This window comes from Bufo bufo, chromosome 8 (assembly GCF_905171765.1).
Source record: "Bufo bufo chromosome 8, aBufBuf1.1, whole genome shotgun sequence".
Taxonomy (NCBI): domain Eukaryota; kingdom Metazoa; phylum Chordata; class Amphibia; order Anura; family Bufonidae; genus Bufo; species Bufo bufo.
Genome location: NC_053396.1, coordinates 31,592,503 through 31,613,085, shown reverse-complemented (window position 1 = coordinate 31,613,085; position 20,583 = coordinate 31,592,503). Strand labels below are relative to the sequence as shown.

Below are 20,583 nucleotides of genomic sequence, written 5' to 3'. Positions count from 1 at the left end.
GGCCATCCCTGCCCTAGCCCAACAGTAAATGTGACGTTCTTAAGGCTACATTCACACGATTCTCACCGTCAGTCTTAAACAGCCAAAAAATGGAAGCAGAATGGCCATTAGTGTTTCTAATAGCTGTTTTTTATGGCCCTTGAAAACAGATGAATTTCATAGTTTATTTTTAATTTTTTTTGGGGGGGGGGGGGGGGGGGGGGGGGGGGGGGAGGAGGAGGAGGAGGAGGAGAAGGTTAGCATCCCAATATCTGCAGCGCCTTCAGTACACCCCCGCAATGCCCCAGCATATAAGGACCCCACAGTACCCCCTGTATATAAAATCCACCCAATAGTGCCCCTCTGTATATAAAATGCCCCCTAATAGTGTTCCCCTGGTATAAAAAGACCCTTCCTCTTATCTCATGTCACTCATCAGGCTGTCCTATGAGGGAGGGATGTGGAGCTCAGTGTTATATCGTTTTACAGGATTTGGTGCAGGATTTCTGAGTAAATCCTTACAGGACTCCTAGGAGAGACTGAGTCCTAATTACCCTGCTCACACTGGGGGATTGCCAGTCTTCTGCATACACGCTCGGATACAGGGTCAATCATCCCGTGTGGGCAATTATGCATCCCGCTATCTCCTAGTCATCAGGATTTAAAGTTTCAAAAAACATATCAAACGTTTTCATCGGTGGGGTCTGCACCCTAGACCGAGGAGACAGAGGGGCTTGTATATCTTCAGGAGATAGACTTTCTATTGAGCCTATCAGTCGGTCCCATCAGTGAGGGTCTGAGCGCTCGGACCCCTACAGATCAAAACTTTTAATATGTCTCTTTCACATACCAATTTTTTAAATTTATTTTTTACTCAGTAAAGCTACCCATTAAACTTGCCAAATACAAATGTATTAAATGTCAGCCAACAGCTGTCTCTCTGATCTCTGTCATACACATGCATGCTAGACTGAGCCAAGTATGCATGTATTGTGAATGGGAAAGGGGAAAAAGCTGCTAACAGACACTTATATGGGAGGCTTATCTCTCAAAGAACAAAAGGATCCGCGTTTTAAAATCCAACTTGCCAGACCCTTCTATCCCCTATCTAATGCCGCCAAAGGAGTCTCGGTAGCTCCCCACAGACATTATATGATGGACGGATGCTGCCGCAATCACTGGGTTTGGCTGACATACATCAAATATGTTTGGCCAGGTTTACTTTGCTTTTTACTGAGAAATTCTGCTCCAAATCACTTAAATGTGTACATGTCAAAGGGTGGCCTTTTGGCCACACACCCCTCATCCCCCCTCCACCCCAGTGGCCAGTCCTGCAGAGGGAAGAAATTACTTACCTGCTCCCTGTCATTGGGTTTCGGCTACTTTGCTCCCCCTGACACTCATCACTTGTGCAGCTGATGGCTGGCCACAGCAGTGACGTCTGACTCAAGGATGATGTATGGGGTCCCCGCTGCAGCCAGCAATTGGCTGCAGTGGCACATGTGACCTGCATCAAACAGGAAGTTTAGCACCGGGGAAGCTCAAGAGCCAGAACCCAGCGGCAGGAAGCAAGTACGTTTGCTTTTCTCTGCAGGTCCTGCCACATGGGTGCCCAAAGTTAGAAAAAAAAACTTCAAAGAAAGAAGAACACAAGTTATTATGAAGGTAGTTGGTTTTCAAGGGTTCAGGTTCACTTAATAGCGGATGTTTGAACTCATAGTTTATAACTTTATCATTCTGTCCCTCCTGTAAAGTAATAAGACTGATCGGCTCTGATGGTTATCTGGCAGCATACGAGTGTCCGCTCTGGTCACCATTATCTCTGCACGATGTCAGGATGGCAAAGGGAATGGATTTTATTACACTACAATGATACATGTCCCCATAAATCTACTCTCATTCCAGCAGCCGAACACAACGATGAGTGATGAATTATCAGCCGTCTGAAGGGCTAGAATCAACATGAGGTAAAGGACTAGATGAAGAGCTAAAATCACAGTAGGGACGCAAAGACCAGATAACACTGAGACGCGGTTATGATGTCCCCCTTACCAGTAAAGTGCTTTGTGGGAGATTAGAGCAAGGAAATTCATTAACTTAATACTTTAGAAAGTTGCGCTCTGCACAATAATTTACTATCCAGTCCTATACTGATCTGATGCAACTTCTGGCGTCTCTGATACATGCCTGCCGCTGCTATATTTCTGATACATAGGTAGTTGTCTGACATTAGTGACTGCTTTCTCTTGAATAAAATACCAGAAACCATCTGCAGCGACAAATAGGGAAGAAGGAGACCAAAATGTCTGATAAAAGCTGAAGGGGCACGTCCCTTGGATGATCACTTCTGCACCGCAGTTTTAGTGATCAGTGGGGGGTTCAGCACCTGGATCTGCACCGATCAAAACTTTAAGTTTAGTTACTTTTTAAAGAGGACCTGTCACCAAACCAAAATAATTGACATACAGATGCATCCCTTAGCATGGCATACTTGCTATTATGACTGGGTGCATATCACCTCCCCCCCCCCCCCCCCCCCCCACCCATTCTTCAGATGTGCCCGAAAAGTTGCGGCACCAGATAGGTCTATCCCGACTGTCAAACCATGGCGGTGTGACCAGTCACTCCTCTTCTTTGCTAGGTTTCTTCCTCACAGAGACTGAGTGAGACACGGTCCCGTCTGAAGCTATGATGAAGTGTGGTCTTGTGAAAACCTCCAGTTCCCGTGAGATCACGCTGCAACATGATTCTCTGTGACCGCAGAGGAAAAACCTCCCCTAGTAAAGAAGAGTGACGGGTGACACCTCCGTGGCTAGTCAGTCTGATTAAACATATCTGGCTCCGCAACTATCGGGACACATCTCAAGAATGAAGGAGGCATCTAATCAGGTCCCCCCCATCAGTGAAGCATGGCAAACAGTTATGTATATGTATGTCACATTCTTTTTGGTTTGGGGACAGGTCATTTTTAAGACCTTACATACACACCAAGTCCCTGTCACTCTGATGACTGCATACCGTCTGACTGGATGTGTTCTGCGATCGGCTTTGCAACCAAAAAGCAAAGGGATGCAGATGGCCGTTACACCAGAGTCCAGTGCACAATGGTGATCTGTTCAGCAGGACTGTGTGAGGCTATTACGGCATCCGAATAGTCATGTATAAGGTGAACAGAATTATCAAAATATTCCTGAGCATACAGTATATGTGATACCATGGAACATTATATAACATGAACTTTAGTCGTCTCCAGTTAGATCATTTTACATTGGGGATCCCCGATCGCCTGTATGAATAACAATCATCACTGCTATTCCAACCCCCCCCCCCCCCCCCCCCCCAACCCCCAATAGCCAGATCATATGTAATCATGTACAGATCAAGTAGGAATAGGATACCCACCTAATATTTCCACCTACCAAGAATGGTGAGCAACTGACGGCCAAGATGCTCGGAGAAGAACAGCATTGCTACCTTCACCATTCATGAACGCAGGAGTCCTACAGTTTCTTGCAGGTTTCATTTAAAACTGAATTTCCTCTTATATAAAATTATAATTTTGAGACTTGGGTGGAATTAAAAGGCCCAGAATGGCACTACCCCATAAAACACCATAAATTACGCTGTGCCATGAACCACTACTTGTCGGTTTCGACAAAAGCCCTTTGAAAGAGAAAGGAAGCAAGATGCAGAAATAAAATCCTTCCGATTCTCAGTGTCGCTGGCCAGATATCACACGATAGCAGCTCCCGAACACTAAGAACTGGGCCGGTCATGGAGTGGAATGCAGCTCATGTGCAGGAAAGGAACAGTACAGGAGTCTTCCATTGCATAGGATCATATGTCAGTGGTTTGAGGTTGTCATTTCTCTGTGCTGGTTGAGTGAATATTAATCATCCACCCGAACCGAAATAAAGTCGCCACCGAGATACTCGGATTGTAAACAGGTCAGGGAAAAGCTCAAAAAGCAAACAGTAGGGAGAGGAGTTAGAACGCACCAAAATCTTCAAGCATCAATGTCATTTTCATAGAAAGTGCAGCCAAAAAGGAGTTTAGTACCAAAAGTTCAGTCCACTTAAGACCACAGTGTCCTTGGTTAGGAAATCGATGGGCGGACTGAACCTTTTGGAGCCGGCTTAGAACCAAACCAGGACATCTAAAATAGGAGGAAGGACAAAAAAAAATTACTGAACCATGTTTAATTATGTTACTTACATGTTCATACATTAAAAAGTGAGGACGTTGTACTAGTTTCTAGAGATGTTAAGGTTGATCGCAAGTTGCCACCATGTCATCAAGAATCGCCAAGAAGCCTAGCTTAAAAAGTACTAGTAGTAAGAGAACAAAAGTACAAGCTGCCATAGATGGTGTTTAGACTGATGAGACTAGTGTACATGGAGATGTGCAGACAACAAGTTTTTATTCCTAGTGGCCGGGCCTATACCCATGGTGCAGTGTCCCCCAAAGAATTCAAAAAGAATGGAGTGCCACATGGACTACCAGAATTGGTTAAAGGGGGTGGGTGTATTGGATCTACCAAACTAGCGTAAGGCTACTTTCACACCAGTGTGTTTGCTGGATCCGTCATGGATCAGCAGAAACGCTTCCGTCACGATAATATAATACAACCGTCAGCATCTGTTATCGGTTGTATTATCTAACTTAGCAATAACGGATCCGTCATGAAGACCATTGAAAGTCAATGGGGGACGGATCCGTTTTACATTGTGTCAGAGAAAATGGATCCGTCCCCACTGACTTACAAAGTGAGTCATGGCGGATCCGTCTTGCTCCGCACCACATCGCGAACAGAAAAACGCTTCTTGTGGCTTTATTCTGTCCGCGATGGGGAGGCAACTAAACGGTGCATCCCGTTTCGTTCAGTTTTGTTCCCATTGACAATGAATGGGGACAAAATGGAAGCGTTTTCCCCCTGCTATTGAGATCCTATGACGGATCTCAATAGCAGAGAGGGAAAGAGCAAGTGTGAAAGTAGGCTAAGCAGTGCATAGTGTAAGTGGTGCCGAGTCCGGTTATGTAATTTTTATCTTCATACTCAAGTTACGACACCGTGCTCCAACTGACCAGCAGTAAAATGTATTGACAGGACTCCTCTCCATTATGTGCATGAGCGCAGGAGTCCTCCCAATGTATTTTACTTCTGTCGGAATACAAGCGAGTATGAAGATAAAAATTACATCACCAGGATAGGTCATCAATATGAGATCAGGTCCGATTCCAGGTACCCCCATTAATTAGCTGTTTGAGGAGGCTGCAGCTTACCTGCTTGGTATTGCAGCTCAGTCCCATTCACTTGAATAGGGCAGATCTGACCTAGGCCACGTGACCGATAAACGTGATGTCGCATGGCCTAGGAAGCGGCTTAAACGCCCAGGGAGATCTGTGGCCTATTCATACAGCTGATCGGAGGGGTCCCGGGAGTCAGACTCCGACAATCTCTTATTGATGACCGGTCCTGAGGATAGGTCATCAAAATGTAAATCCTGGGGAATTCCAGTCAAAACTGGTCACCGCTGTTTTAGAGCAGATCTTGACAAAACTATGGGAGAGATTTATGAAACTGTCTGAAGTCAAACGATCTTTGTCGCCCACAGCAACCAATTTCATTTTGTATTCTGGTCTTGAAAATTAAAAGCTGCCCTGTGATCCAGTTTTACTTCTAGACAGCTTTATAAATCTGCCCCTATGTGCTCCGGTCAATATCTGAAAATCTACACTAACATGGCAGGAAATAATTGATGAAATGATCCATTACCTTATATTCTAGTGTCTCCTTAAGTAGATTTTCCTCCTCCACGGAGAAGTTGAGCAATACTGATACAGCTTTAATAAGATGAAAGGCCTGAAACGTCGGGAGATTAAGAACAAAAAGCAAAAAATAAATAGTGTGATAGAATGTATAAAGAATGTATACACCGTGCAGGATTATTAGTCAATGCATATTTTCAGCTACTCTGAGCTTTTAAAAATTAAAAACATCCAAAATTCCCAAAATGTGAAAATTATGTAATCCTACTATTTTGGGAGAGTGATATACATCAATACAAAGTGTAAGCCCATGCAGAATGATGCCCTTCTGTCTACACAAACGATAGCCGTCCATGGCCCATTACCCCAGGCTCCTCACCTCTGCTTCCCGTGCCGACATAAACTTCAGAACAACGTGTTTCAAGTACTCAAAGTTTATCTCCCGGGAATCATTGAGATCAGCGTTATTGGTCACGGTGAGGGATGGGGCCGGGGGGTCCGCAGGATTCAGCTTCTCTTCTGCTTCTGGTTTCAGTCTCTAGAAAATAATATGGTTTAGGAGACATGGGCAGCAGTGAGATTTGGCTCTGACACCATTCAGGGTTTTCACATCACAATAGGGATAGTCCACCTTGTAGTATAGACTGTGACAAACATGGCCGTGGATAGTAACACTGACAGTGCTAGGCCTCATGCACACGACCGGATCCACAAAATACTGATGACATCCATGTCGTCCCTTTTTTTTTTGCAGACCCATTGACTTCAATGGGTCTTTGGTCTGCATTTTGCGGCAAAGAATAGGACATGTTATATCCTTTTGTGGAACGGTATACGGATGCGGAAAGTACACGGCTGACCATATGTGAACTCTGCAAAAAAGATCATGTCTAGGGATGGGGGGAATCGACTTAGGATGAAACATCCGAAGTCGATTCGCATAAAACTTTGTTCTAATGATCTCACATTATGGATCCCTTTCCTACTATAAGATCAACAACACAAAATCTCAAGCTCTCCCCATTAACATCCCGCTGGCAGAAACAACCTCTCTGAAATCCTTCCATGATCTGGACTGGCAAACATCAGAACTCCCATACCTGGGAGTTAAGATTACTTCGCCTTCTCCCTACTTTATAGTAGGAACTACTACCCCCTTCCTAGCCACCATGTTGAACGACTTCAACAGCTTCTCTATGAAAGCAGTATCCTGGGTAGGAAGAGTGGCATCCTTTCAAATGATGACCTTTCCTAAGCTTATATATATATTTCGTGCCCTCCCGATCCCGGTCCCTGCTACATTTTTCAAGAAAGCGCAGACAATTCTGGGAAGATACATCTGGGGACCATCCAAACCCAGAGTAGCCCGGGCATTACTGTCCAAGAAAAAACATGCTGGCGGATTAGGCCTCCCTGATATTAAGGACTATTTCCGAGCAATAGCACTCTCTTTCGCTCGGGAATGGTGGTCCTCAGATGACACGAAGGCCTGGATCCAGATCGAATCACACACAATAAAACACGCCACTTTAAAAGACTACTTAATCCATTTGTTGTGGAACCAATCCCAGCCACATAACGACCTACTAACGATAAAACATGTCAGCAACCTCTGGTCCACAATCCACAGAACGCAGAAAGACTCAAATTCCACCCTCCTACCACAGGCCACTATACGTACACTGTAACTAAACATCCCTGATATTAACCTGACAACTTGGCGAGGAAAAGGGATCACTTCCATATCTCAAATCATGTCGGACGGCCTACTCCTTCCCTTTGACTCACTTCACCGCTTATTCACATTGCCGCATACAGAATTCTATAACTACCTGAGAATCCGTCACTTTATTGCAAAAATTACGCAATCTCCACCCCCAATAAACTCTGACATATTGAGACTATTTCAATTCCCATCCCTCTTTAAAAGACACACCACACGATATGTGTATGACATACTAGGGGATAAAGCCACTTTCACCAAAACCTTGCCCATTAAAAAATGGGAACTGGAGTTAGGAAAGTCTTTCCTAGATGAGACCTAGGTTCTAGCTATCAGATTCCTGGTTTCGAACTTCAAATGTGTCACTCATTACGAAGCTGGGCTGAAAACCCTCCTACATTGGTACTTTACTCCACAGAGACTAAATACAATCTACCCCTCATTGCTGGAGAGGATGCGGCGCTAGAGGCTCCCTACTTCACATTCTGTGGGCATGTCCCATACTCACCCCTTACTGGCACAGTGTCTTTGACTTGATTTCTGGGTTATCAGCTCAACTCATAGAACCTCTTCCTGAATTGGCTCTCTTGTTTTTGGGTATACACAACATCCCCCCAACACGCAGGAACATTGTGGGACACGTCCTGCTCAGCGCCAAGCTGATAAATACCAGTCACTGGAAGCAACTAGCTTCACCAACCATAGCTGAGGTCATACAAGAGGTCAACACGTCCTGCAGATATGAACACTCACTGCCACCCACGATTATCTCCCTCAAATCCAGGCAACTCACTTGGGGTCCATGGCTCCTTAACCCCAACTATTCCCCCTGACGTTCGGAGATGCTCCATCTACCAAAGACAGGAGTGGAATGACTGAAATCAGATGGACACTCGCTCCTCAATCATATTTAATTACGACAACTACTACCTCTTTACCCCTCTTTCCCTTCCTCCTTACCTTTTTATTGTTATTGTCTATGTGTGACGGGTCTTATACTACCCTACTTTCACTATGCAAACTACCTATGTATAATGTCGTTCTATGAGCAAGCCTATTGTATAGGCATACATTGTCATGCATCAAGATGTTGTGGTCTCTGACTCTTTTGTCCCTTCAAAACACCAATAAAAACGACTTATTCTAAAACTTTGTTATAATAATGTACAGAGCAGGAGCTCCGTACAGTATTAGAATGTATTGGCTCCGATGAGCCGAAGTTATTGCTTCAATAACTTCATAAATTAATTTGTACTGTAAAAAATAATTTCCTGAATTCGGGTTCGGTACAATGTGGTAGAATGAGAACGAAGTTTTATGCAAATAGACTTCGGATGTTTCATCTGAAGGCTATTCGCTCATCCCTAATCATGTCCTATACTTGGACTCAAAATGTGGACCACGGGACGCAACACAAAAATCATCCGTATTTTACGGATCTGCGTTTTGCAGACCGCTTAATACATACGGTTGTGTGCATGAGGCCTTATTGTACGCACAGTATTTTAATCTTTTAAATACATAGCTGGGTCACAGCCTCCAACATGACAGAGGTGGGACTGGAAGCAAAATATGCCGTTTTGGAACTTCAATGTGTGGAAGGTCCACAAACAGTAGCGCAAAAGTGGAGGAATTGCCCATAGCAAACAATCAGATTTCAACTCTTATTTTCCACAGACCTATTAGAAAATGAATGGTTGCTATGGGCAATGACTCCACATTATAATGATCAAAAGGAAATAATTAAGTGCAGGCCGCTGCTCTCAGTCATTAGAACAGATCAAAAGTTGCTGGAATATGTGTAGACTTATGGCCATTTCCCTGTTCTTCATGGGACAGTCACATTAAAATTGGAAAAACTCTCCCAAAAATGTCACTTTCTTTTATTGTAGATTTTTAATAAGTGTCTCAGGGGACACAATTGCATTTTTAACCCATTAGTGACAATTAATTTTAGCCTTAAGGACTAGTAACATTTTCCCCCTTCGTGTTTCAGCAGGAAGGGGGGAAATGTTTTTTCTTCTAAAAATTTTTATTTTGCAGGATTAGTTGTTTTTTTAGGAACCATTTTGGGGTATATATAATATACAAAAGAAATGTTATTAATTTATTTTTAGGGAGAAAGATAAAAAAAAATGCAATTTTAACATTGTTATGGAATGAATTTTCGGCATTCACTGAAGGGGAGGGGGGAGAGGCTGCTTTAGCTGCTCAAATCTCTGGATTGTTAAGAGCTAGAGATATGGACTTTGTATTGTTTGAAATATTCCCAGCTTTCAAACAATACCAAAATCACAGCATTATCTTCACTACATGGGAAAATATCACTGTTGGAAATCAGGATGCAGTGAATGGAGCTGAAATTGAAAGTAAAAGCAGTTTTAGCGCATTTATTCCCCACTTGATTTCTAACAGTGATATCTCCTGCTTCTGTTGTGCTAATGCTGTCATTTTGGTCTTGTATGAAAGCCTGGAACGTCTCTATCTGCTATCCATCAGGAGGTATGAGCAGCTAAATCAGACCCCCCCACCCCAATTTCCCACTGCCCAAGCTGGACTCGGGCAAAACAGATAGGTGGGTAAGGGGATTTCCCAGTAAGATTACTTATCCTCAGGAAAGTGTCTGATAAGTAGGTGGCAGGATGCTGTGGTGACAAGAATGGAAGTCGTTGAGTGCCCCATGAGAATGAAGAGGTGGTGCACATGTGTTCACTTATATGGCATGGCTGTAGATCGTATGAGCACTGTACTCAGCAGTCTCACGGGGCACTATGGGACTTCTCCTCTAGTGATATGTTGACATATAGCTACCTACCAATAACCTATGACTACTCCCACCGATCTTGAGAATAAAGGGGTCTCACAGCACTGATTCAGCACTGTGGCACCTTCACAGTCTTTCTATGCACAGCATGTGTCCCAAGCACCCAGTGTACACAGGAACTGCAGCACAGCTCCATAAGTGAATGAAGCTGCCCGCAGTTCCATGAAGCAGGGTCGCAAAGGGGACACAATGATACACCAGTGCTGTGGCCCCTCTATTTTTGGTTAGACCCCCAACTGATCATGAAATGATAACCTCACTCAGTGATTTGTCATAACTTTATGAGATGGGAATATACCTGAGAAAAATGTGGTAACGTAATACATGTAATGCACACACAGCAAGGCTAGTGTAATCAGCTATATTTTAAATTCCCTTATGTCTGCAAGTCCTGGACATCAACCCTAGGAGGTACATGTGTTAAATCTGGAATACTGAGGCTAAAGTGCCGCCATATTACAGCAGTCAGATACTGGCCTAACATTTCGGTTCTTCAGTCCACCAACTCACCAGCTCTTTCTGCAAAGTCTTCTTCAGTTCTGCCATTCGCTGCTGGAGTTGTTTTATAGTCTGGGAATAAAGAAGTCAAAATGAAGACTTCACATAAACAGAAGAGGATATTGGAATGTGTTAAAGCTAGTTTTTCGGGCATTAATACATGATGGAATATGTTTTTGAGGGTCAAACCCCTATAGTGGGGCTTCAGAGACACCTCTAGATTTGCATAGAATTCTGACTTTTTATCAGCAGGTCGCACACCAATGTCTTAGAAGGGCGCCTGGGGTTGTTTCCATCACTTTCCTAGTTGGTAATCTGCTGCACATACAGTTCATTTGTATTGACAAATCTGCCCCAATATCTCACAAATCCACACTTTTTGCAAGGACAATCATGAGTGGGAAGCTACAGATCCCTGCTCCCTCTCTCCACAGAACAGATTTCCAGACTCCCACAGCAGTCAGCTGCAGAAAATAATAAATTATTCATATGAAAGTCTATGGGGATACGTCTCTTTGGAGGTTCCCCATAGATTTTCGATTAACTATTTAGATCATAACATTTTGTTGTGGCTAACGCCCCCCCCCCCCCATGCATAGTATGCATCCACTTTGCTCAAGTACATCAGTTATCCATGGGTAGCTACTGTAATATAACCATGTAAACTGTGTGATAGTGGTCACCTCTCCCTGAATATACTCAGCATAAGTCATTTTTCATGGACATTTTCCCTATTACCTTATTTTTTTCAACAATCTGTTGCTCCATTTCCCTGTTCTCCTTCTGGAGCTGTGCAATGTCACCCACTGTCACCGCTCCATTAGGCTCCTGAGTATGGGTTCCATGCAAACGTTCATGAAGAGTGGACACTTCTTGTTGGAGCGAGGACACCTGGAATAAGAAGAATTTTTTTATTTTTTTATTGAGATCTGATCATATAAAGACAGAAATCACAACTGCACAATTATTAGATTTATCCTACACCAACTAACGCCAAACTGGTAGCGTACCAGGGCCTCAAATGTAATATCCTTAAAGCCAAATTATTAAGCATGCACAGACTCATGTCATTGTTTTGATAGCTTCATGCATTCCCCTATGTAATAACAATTCTGGAGCATCTATTCTTATGTCTGTATGTTGTGCCATTCCTTTATTATTTCTATAAAAAGTTATGAATGAATTGCTAGTTGGGGGGGTGTACCTGCACAGACTCACTTTATCCAATCAGTGCTGCCATTTTCAGACTGTGAAGGTACACCCCCCCCCCCCCCCCCAACTGGTTACCTCCCCTCTGTACCCTTACTGAAGGCTAATAGCAATTCATTCATAACTTCGTAGTGGAGGGAGATTACGTTTCTCGAACAAGCCCCGATAGGACCTCCAAGTCCTGTAGTAAATTTTGGATGAGGCTGGTTTCCTGGCTCTGATCATGGTGTGAATAAACCTCGCTGTTTTAAAATGGCAGTTTCAACAGCCACGCCGTCAAACGTAGCGAATCTAAATGCTGATGGAAGGCAGGTCCCTGAAAGAGCAGATTGACCCTGAGTGGAAGGGGCCACGGTGAGTCTCCTAGGAGGAGGACGACGTCGGAGTACCACGCCCAACGAGGCCAGTCTGGGGCGATGAGGATCACCTGGACGCCCTCCGTCTTGATCCAGAGTAAAACACGCGGCAGGAGAGGGAGAGGAGGGAACACACACTAGAGAGAACCCGTCCCACTGCGCTACCAGAGAGTCTGCGGCACATGCCTTGGGATCTCTTGTGCAAGAGAAGAAGGTAGGAAGCTTGTGGTTGAACCTAGACGCCATCAAGTCCACCTCAGGACGACGCCACCAGAGACAGATCTATTCGAACACCTCCGGGTGCAGGGACCATTCCCCCGGGTCCAGAGTCGTCCGGCTGAGGAAATCCGCTGCCCAGTTGTCCACTCCCAGAATGAACACTGCTGAAAGAGCTGGGACATGTAACTCCGCCCACCTCAGGATTTTTGCAGACTCCCTCATCAATGCAGGCCTGCAGGTACCCCCCTGGTGGTTGATATAAGCCACAGCCGTGGCATTGTCGGATTGAATCCGTATTGGCTGGCCCTTTAGAAGAGGAGCCCAATGGAGACGGGAGAGACGAATGGCCCGGAGTTCCAAGATGTTGATTGGCAGTTTAGACTCCGATTGAGACCATAAGCCCTGGACTTTCCTTGGAGGGAAGACTCCTCCCCATCCTTGAAGGCTGGCGTCGGTGGTAATGATTGTCCACGAGAGTGGGAGAAAAGACTTCCCCGACTGCAAAGTCGGGGTCCGGAGCCACCACCTGAGAGCTAGACGCACCTGTGTGGGCAGAACAATGTGACGGTCCAGGGACTCTGGAGATTGGTCCCAACGAGTCAGGATCGCTAGTTGGAGCAGACGGGAATCAAATTGTGCAAATGGAATCGCCTCAAAGGAAGCGACCATAGCCCACAAGACTTGCATACTGCAACGGATAGATGGGCGTTTGTGATGGAGAAGCAGACGAACTGACCGCTGGAGTGCCAGCTGCTTGTCCACAGGGAGGCGGATCAACGCCTTCTCCATGTCCAGTGTCATCCCCAGGAACGTGAGTCGTCTGGCAGGGGCCAGGGAGGACTTCTGGAAATTCACCAGCCAACCGAACTGAGTGAGGGTATCCAAGGTGATACGAAGACTGGCCTCGTTCTGAGCCAAGGTTGCCGCCTTGACCAGAATGTCGTCTAGGTAAGGAATCAAGGTGATGCCCCTGAAACGAAGCAGGGCAAGTAGGGGAGCGAGGATCTTGGTGAAGACTCGCGGTGCTGTTGCCAGCCCAAAGGAGAGGGCAACAAACTGGAAGTGATGGGGCCCTAAAGCGAAACGGAAAAAGCGCTGGTGTGCCGGGGCTATGGAGACGTGTAGGTATGCGTCCTGAATGTCTATGGAGGAAAGGAATTCTCCCTGGTCCAGTGAAGCAATGACGGAGCGAACGGACTCCATCCGGAAGTGTTGAACCCGGAGGAACCGGTTCAACAATTTGAGCTCCAAAATTGGCCGGACAGAACCCTCTTTCTTCGGAACCAGAAACAGGTTTGAATAAAACCCTGTAAATTGTTCCGTTCGAGGGACCGGGGAGATCACTCCTCGAGCTAGGAGGGAATGAATTGCCTGGAACAAGGCAGAGGCCCTTTTTGCCTCCTTGGGTACTTAAGAACGGAAGAAGCGCTCAGGGGGAGGGGAGGTAAACTCGATCTTGTAACCTGATGTGATTACCTCGAGTGCCCATGCGTCTGAGATGTGGGCCCGCCTGATAAAGGAGCAGACTGCCCCCACCCGCGAGGCCTGTTTAGTGGCCGAGGAACGGGAGCATTGAGCCTTTGGCCTCCAGGCCGATTGAGACTTAAAGAACAGCCTTTTCTTTTGTTCCTGTGCAGTGGCAGCAGGAGACACCCCTGAAGCTGGCCGCGTACCAGAGGTGCGGCGAAAGGAATGTCCCCTTAAAAACGAGGACCTAGCGCGAGGGGTGCACTTGGAGTTACTCTGGGGAAGGGGAGTACTCTTCCCGCCCGTGGCCTCTGAGATTACCTCATCCAGCCGGGTACTGAACAAACGGGACCCAGAAAACGGCAGGCCTGAAAGGGAGAGTTTGGAAGAGGCATCCGCCGGCCATACCTTGAGCCAGAGCTCACGCTGCAGGGCGATGGCGAGGGCGGAAGAGCGGGCAACTAAAGTACCCGCGTCCAAGGAAGCCTCACAAAAGGTACTTCCCTGCCTGAGCAATCTGAAGAGCTTGGGACTGGAGCTCCGCTAGGGGGAGACCCATCGCCAGACCCTGATGCAAACGGAGCGCCCATTCAGAGACCGCCTTAGCTGCCAAAGCGGAGGCGAAAATGGGACACAGAGCTATGCCACTTGCTGCAAACAGGGACTTAGACACTGTCTCCATCCGATGGTCTACTGGATCCTGGAGGGAGGAGGCTACCGGAATGGCGGTGTTTTTGGCCAGACGTGTAACCGGAGGATCCACCTTTAGTCACGGACTCAGTTGGGAAGGGATATAGTAAATCAAGTCGATTAGGCGGGGCAAAGCGACAATCTGGGTGGTCCCAGGCCTTAGCAATGACCACAGAAAAGTCGTCATGCAAGGGAAACACTTTTGGAGTTTGCCTGGAGCGGAGAAAGGACACTCCCTGGCTATTGGAGGGAGGGTCGTCTTGCACCTGGAAGGTGTCCCGGACTGCCATTACTAGGCTATCCACCATGGAAGCAATCTTAGAAGATAATTCCGAATACATGTCAGATAGTGAATCACCAATCTCCCCTTCGGACAGGACCTCCCTGAGCGTGACTCCAGGGGGGGTGGGGAAGCAAAGACGTCAGAGGAGGAATTGCAGACTGCTCTGGTCCGCTTCTGAGACGACCTGCTCCTAAGGGCTTTGCCCAAGCAAAGTGAGGACTGCTCTGGTGGGGACTTATCAACCAAGCGACCCATAAGTGATAGAGTGGATTGGGATATTTTAGCGAGGTCCTCCACCGCCCGGGATAGGGAACGCGCCCAGCCCGGTTCCACTGAATCAGAGCGGTCATGCGGTTGCATAGGCTGGGGGGGGGGGGGGCACTGTTACCCCAGACTGAGAGCATGCGGAGCATACAGGGTCCGACTGACCGCAAAGGGAATTTCAGAATGCATAAAGTACATGCAAAGTGCGTAACAATAGGCAGGCGGGGGTCATTGGTGGGTTCAGACATGGCTGAATCAGCCTAAATGACCGACTGAAGGCTGGGGAGGGAGTAAAGAAACGTCCTACCAGCAAACAGAGGCTACCCAGGTCCTATGCTCCCCCTGAGACGCGGCTGCAGCAACAGAAGCGCGGGAAGAAACCACCCGCTACGGTGGCAGGAAACGAAGCTCCGCCCCTTCCTCTCAGAGGGAGGAATCACATACGGCCTGCCCGGCCGTGAAGCCGGGCCCTAAATTTGAGCCACGGCCGAACGCTGGGCATGTCGGTCGGCCGCCGGAAGATGGGAGCGCGACAGCTGAAGAGGAGCCGCTGCGCAGGACAGGTAAGATGATTTTTTATCACTGATGGGCTGATCCGAGGTCTGGGGGTACTGATGGGCTGATCCGAGGTCTGGGGGTACTGATGGGCTGATCCGAGGTCTGGGGGTACTGATGGGCTGATCCGAGGTCTGGGGGTACTGATGGGCTGATCCGAGGTCTGGGGGTACTGATGGGCTGATCCGAGGTCTGATTGGGGGTACTGATGGGCTAATCTGAGGCCTGATGGGGATCTGATGGGCTGATCTGAGGTCTGATAAGGCTCTGAGTGGGCTGATATGAGGTCTGATGAAAAATATTTTTTTTCTTATTTTCCTACTCTAAAATCTGGGGTGCGTCTTATCACCAGGTGCGTCTTATAAAGTGAAAAATACGGTATTTTATATTATATATCTCAGAAATTTGGATCAGTGAGCTGTAAAATGAGGTCAGGCAACAAATCCCTTCTTACCTGCGTCTCACTTGCCTGCAGAGCCTCTTTTTGTTCCTGCAGCTGCAGGCCGACATCTCTTACGTGTTTCTCAGCAGACTCCTCGCTCTGAGCTGCTTTAGTTTTATACGTTTCCAGTTCAGACTGCAGCTGCTGCATTTTTAATACAATGGCATCATAATCTGTGGGTTGAGGTAATGAAAAGACTTATTATAGATGGTGAAGAATAATGATTCCAAGTTTAAGTGCCATAATTATTAATTTTTTTCCAACTGTTACAGGAAATATGGCTTTCAGCCAGAACCTCATCCTGATGACCACACAAATATGCCTAATAATTGGACCCAGTGGTATTCACCCATTCAGTATGGCCAGTAGCATTGTGTCCCTTGTTAGCATATCAAAGGCAGGAAGGGCACATTGTTCTTCAACTGCTTTTACATTCTCTTGACCAAGAGATGGGGGAAGATATTTGGGTGGTCACAGGGTGGAGTCTATGGTGGGGGGGCTGGGACACAGGAACATATAGGTGAAAGTTGGGAGTGAGGCGGGGGCTTCTCTTCCTGGACGACATCCTGGGATGAACAGCATTTCAGGAGCAAGCTAAGTTATATGTGTGCGTATGTGGGTATGTATATAATTATAATATCCCAGTAGACTTTATATGTGTACATATAGATATTAGCAGTCTGCAATTATATTACCAGTTAGATTATATGCTGTTTATACATGAGTCTCTATATGTACATGTACTAATGGTCAGGTACTGGAGGTGAGTTGGTTAGAAGAGTAGATCCAGTAGACTGTATATTGGTGGACTCTGGATATACTGTATATACATACACCTTATTAGCCACATTTGCTTAGCATCCAGGGTGGACAGGAACTGAGGTGGCTGTGGGTGGTGGTGTCCTCTATGTATTGTGTTATCTGTATCTCTATGTATAATGTCCATTGCTTTGTCATCTCTATGTTATTAGTAAACTATTTTTATATATAAGTATCTGCGAGGGTTGTGTGTTGGTCCTGGGGTATATGAAGGACTGGAAGAGGTGTAATTATACACAGAATAAATCGGGTTGTATGGGAAACATGGGAAACATGCTAGGAATAGAATAAAAGAGATGAAAAACGGAGATATACATAAATCTCCAATTTCCAAGAAGCAAAAAATCCCCTCATCACCAACCTACTGCTATTTTCAAAGCTGGCCATGAATATGCACTGGTGGGTGTGGGGGACGCCCTTCCAAAACGATAGCGTTCAGAGGACGCACTGATCACCCAATTAATTAAACAATGGTGGTTTTATGGCATATACTTAAAGGGAATCTGTCACAAGTTTTGTGCTGAGGGCAGCATAAACTGCTGACAGTGACCCTGAGAAATGCCACTTACATGAACTGTCAAATAACTGAAATAAAGTGGCCTAAATGGGAGGAAATGCTCAAAACCCCAAACACTGTGGTGTGTTTATAACCGGGGGAGCAATTCCTCCGCATGTGATCCGTTACTAACGGCAATCCCCAGCAAAAATGCATACAATGGAGGATGCCGGCAGCGGACCACATGCACCACAAAAGCATCCTACACAAGATGGGATAATGTCTGGATGCAAATATAAAAATACATAAATCACTGCGGTGGTGCACCTTTTCGCAGTGATTTGATACATGAACTGTCCCATTCATTTTTATTTAAAAAAATTAAAAATAAAAAGAGTATCGAGTAGCCCAGTGCATGCTGACGGCTGGTCTCTGCTTAATACACTTCATGCTGTAGGGAGTCCTAATATTCATGAGCTTCCCCTACCCTCGGCTGCTGACTGCTACAGGAAAAGAACGTTTAAAGGGGGTTTTTGAGATTTTTTAGCCGATGACCTATCCTCTGGATAGGTCATCAGTATCTGATCAGTGGGGGTCCAACACCCAGGACCCCCGCTGACCCCCAGCTTTTCCTAGGACATGTGACGTCACGTTCATTGGTCACATGGCCTAGGTGCAGCTCAGCCCCATTATACCAAGCACAACCACTATACAATGTGCAGCACTGTGCTTGGTGAGCAGAGAGGAGGCCAGAAGGGTTCGGGAACTTTTACATAAAGTTTGGGATTATCACTCAAGGCAAAGTTGTTCCATTTCTGACAAAATATCTTACTAAAGAAATTACTGGAAGGTGAACAGGAGAATAGAGGATATCCTAGGTCCGAGCCTGGGGGGGAAGGGCAGGGTTCTTGGCTGAGAAACAGTGTGAGACTCTGGACTATGTCTAATACATACGGCGAGAACTCCCCCTACCTCCTTTCAGTAGTGCAGCCTCTTCATCTTTTCTCACCAGCTCCTCCTTCTTTAGAGATATCTCCTGTGTGTTCCTTTCAATTACAGCAGTCAGATCTACTACCTGTCAGGAGAAAAGGCAGAAGATCAACCAAAAGGCTATTTATGCAGCACACTACAAAAAAATGAAAAATGATTTTTCTTGCCGTTTCTTTGGATCTGCGACATGTTAATTTCCGTTGGATATTATTTGTGGATTTTGGCCTCACTGACTTCAATAGGGAAGTCACAAACCGAAAAAAAATAAAAAAAATCCACAAGCAACCCTATACTGTGGTGGATTTTTATACAGATTACCCACGAATCAAATGCAAACTCTGAATGTGCAGATAACCGTATACCAATCCCCTGCCAACAGAGGGCGCACTAAATGTTATCCTCTTTAATATGAATTACCGTAAAATTGTTAATGCATAGGTCGCATAATGTTATGAGGCGTATTTTTTGGCAGATAAACCATTACCAGTGTCCTCTATAATGTCTTCTGTGCAGAAATAGCATCATACACTAAACATAAGACTACTGCCACCATAACAGAGCTAGTTACACAATGCCCACATAACACTGCCACACACAATGCCCGCATAACACTGCCATACACAATGCCCGCATAACACTGCCATACACAATGCCCGCATAACACTGCCCTACACAATGCCCACATAACACTGCCATACACAATGCCCGCATAACACTGCCATACACAATGCCCACATAACACTGCCATACACAATGCTTCCATATGCAGTTGCTCCATTATAGAGTCAGACATGGTGATTCCACATGTAGTGCCCCCATAACAGAGCTATAAACGGTGCTCCTGAGACTATTCTGTAATTTTTTGGCTATAACTGCCCAGTTCCTGCTGTGTATTGAGTATAGATCCACCAGTGCCCTCATTGCTACTAGCAGTATTGGTGAAGATGGCTCCACAACTGGACAGGCGTCCTCCACAGTGGTGTAAGAGTGGCGTAGCAAATGGTCCGGCAGCCCATCCAAATTGATAAATCAGCAGCCTCCTTACCAATAACAAAGCTCGATATGTAGCTCTGCTACAATCCCATTACACACACACAGCTCTGCTACATGGCCATTACACACACAGCTCTATTACATGACCATTACACACACAGCTCTGCTACAAGCCCATTACACACACACAGCTCTGCTACATGGCCATTACACACACACAGCTATGCTACATGGCCATTGCACACACACAGCTCTGCTACATGGCCATTGCACAGAGAGCACTACTACATGCACATTACACATAGAACACTCCACAATAAGGAGATTTTTGTATAACTTACCAGTAAAATCTCTTTCTAGCTTTTCATTGGGGGACACAGGAACCGTGGTATAGCTATGTCCTTTAGGAGGCGTTGACACTAGTAAAAGCTGTTAGCTCCTCCCCTGGCAGCTATACCCCCTCCAGCCTGGAGAGAGAGCTTCAGTTTGTGTACAAGCAGTAGGAGAAGCAAGCCAACCAAGAAAAATATGTAACACCAGCCATGCCAAAAAGCCCAACGGGGTTCTAACCAGAACAGCCACAACTGTGGTCGAACAACAATATTGGGTGGGTGCTGTGTCCCCTAATGAAGAGATTTTACTGGTAAGTTATACAAAAATCTCCTTTTCTCGCCCATAATTATTGGGGGACACAGGAATCGTGGGACGTCCACAAGCATTCCACAGGGAGGAAAAAACCACAACCCCATGGAAACATCGTCCCTGCAAGCATCTAGGAAATTGCCGCCTGCAAGACCAGGCGGCCCAAGGAAGCGTCCGCCGATGCCTAAGTATGCACCTGATAAAATTTTGTGAAGGTATGTAAGGAGGACCAAGTAGCTGCCATACACAACTGTGCAGCCGAAGCGCGATTGCTCCGAGCCCAAGATGCGCCCACCGCTCTGGTGGAGTGAGCTGTGACACCTAACGGCGGAACCGTTTCGGGCGCGGTAAGCCTCCGCAATTGC

At 46.1% G+C, this 20,583-nt stretch overlaps 1 protein-coding gene across 4 annotated transcripts in view; it reads right to left on the bottom strand.

The window, feature by feature from the left end:
* Positions 1–20,583, bottom strand: part of GOLGA1 (golgin A1) — a 799,579-nt gene that overhangs the window by 703,267 nt on the left and 75,729 nt on the right. For 2 of the 4 annotated variants that reach the window (XM_040406051.1, XM_040406052.1), the window contains 7 exons: positions 18,566–18,668; positions 16,291–16,451; positions 11,532–11,684; positions 10,806–10,865; positions 6,128–6,286; positions 5,756–5,842; positions 242–4,135 (listed from right to left, as the gene is read on the bottom strand). In XM_040406051.1, coding sequence (XP_040261985.1) covers positions 4,076–4,135; positions 5,756–5,842; positions 6,128–6,286; positions 10,806–10,865; positions 11,532–11,684; positions 16,291–16,451; positions 18,566–18,668 — 783 coding nt within the window. In that variant the 3' untranslated portion in view covers positions 242–4,075. Of the gene's footprint in view, positions 1–241; positions 4,136–5,755; positions 5,843–6,127; positions 6,287–10,805; positions 10,866–11,531; positions 11,685–16,290; positions 16,452–18,565; positions 18,669–20,583 lie in introns of those variants that run through there. The other 2 variants (XR_005773994.1, XR_005773995.1) reach the window with 2 other exon arrangements.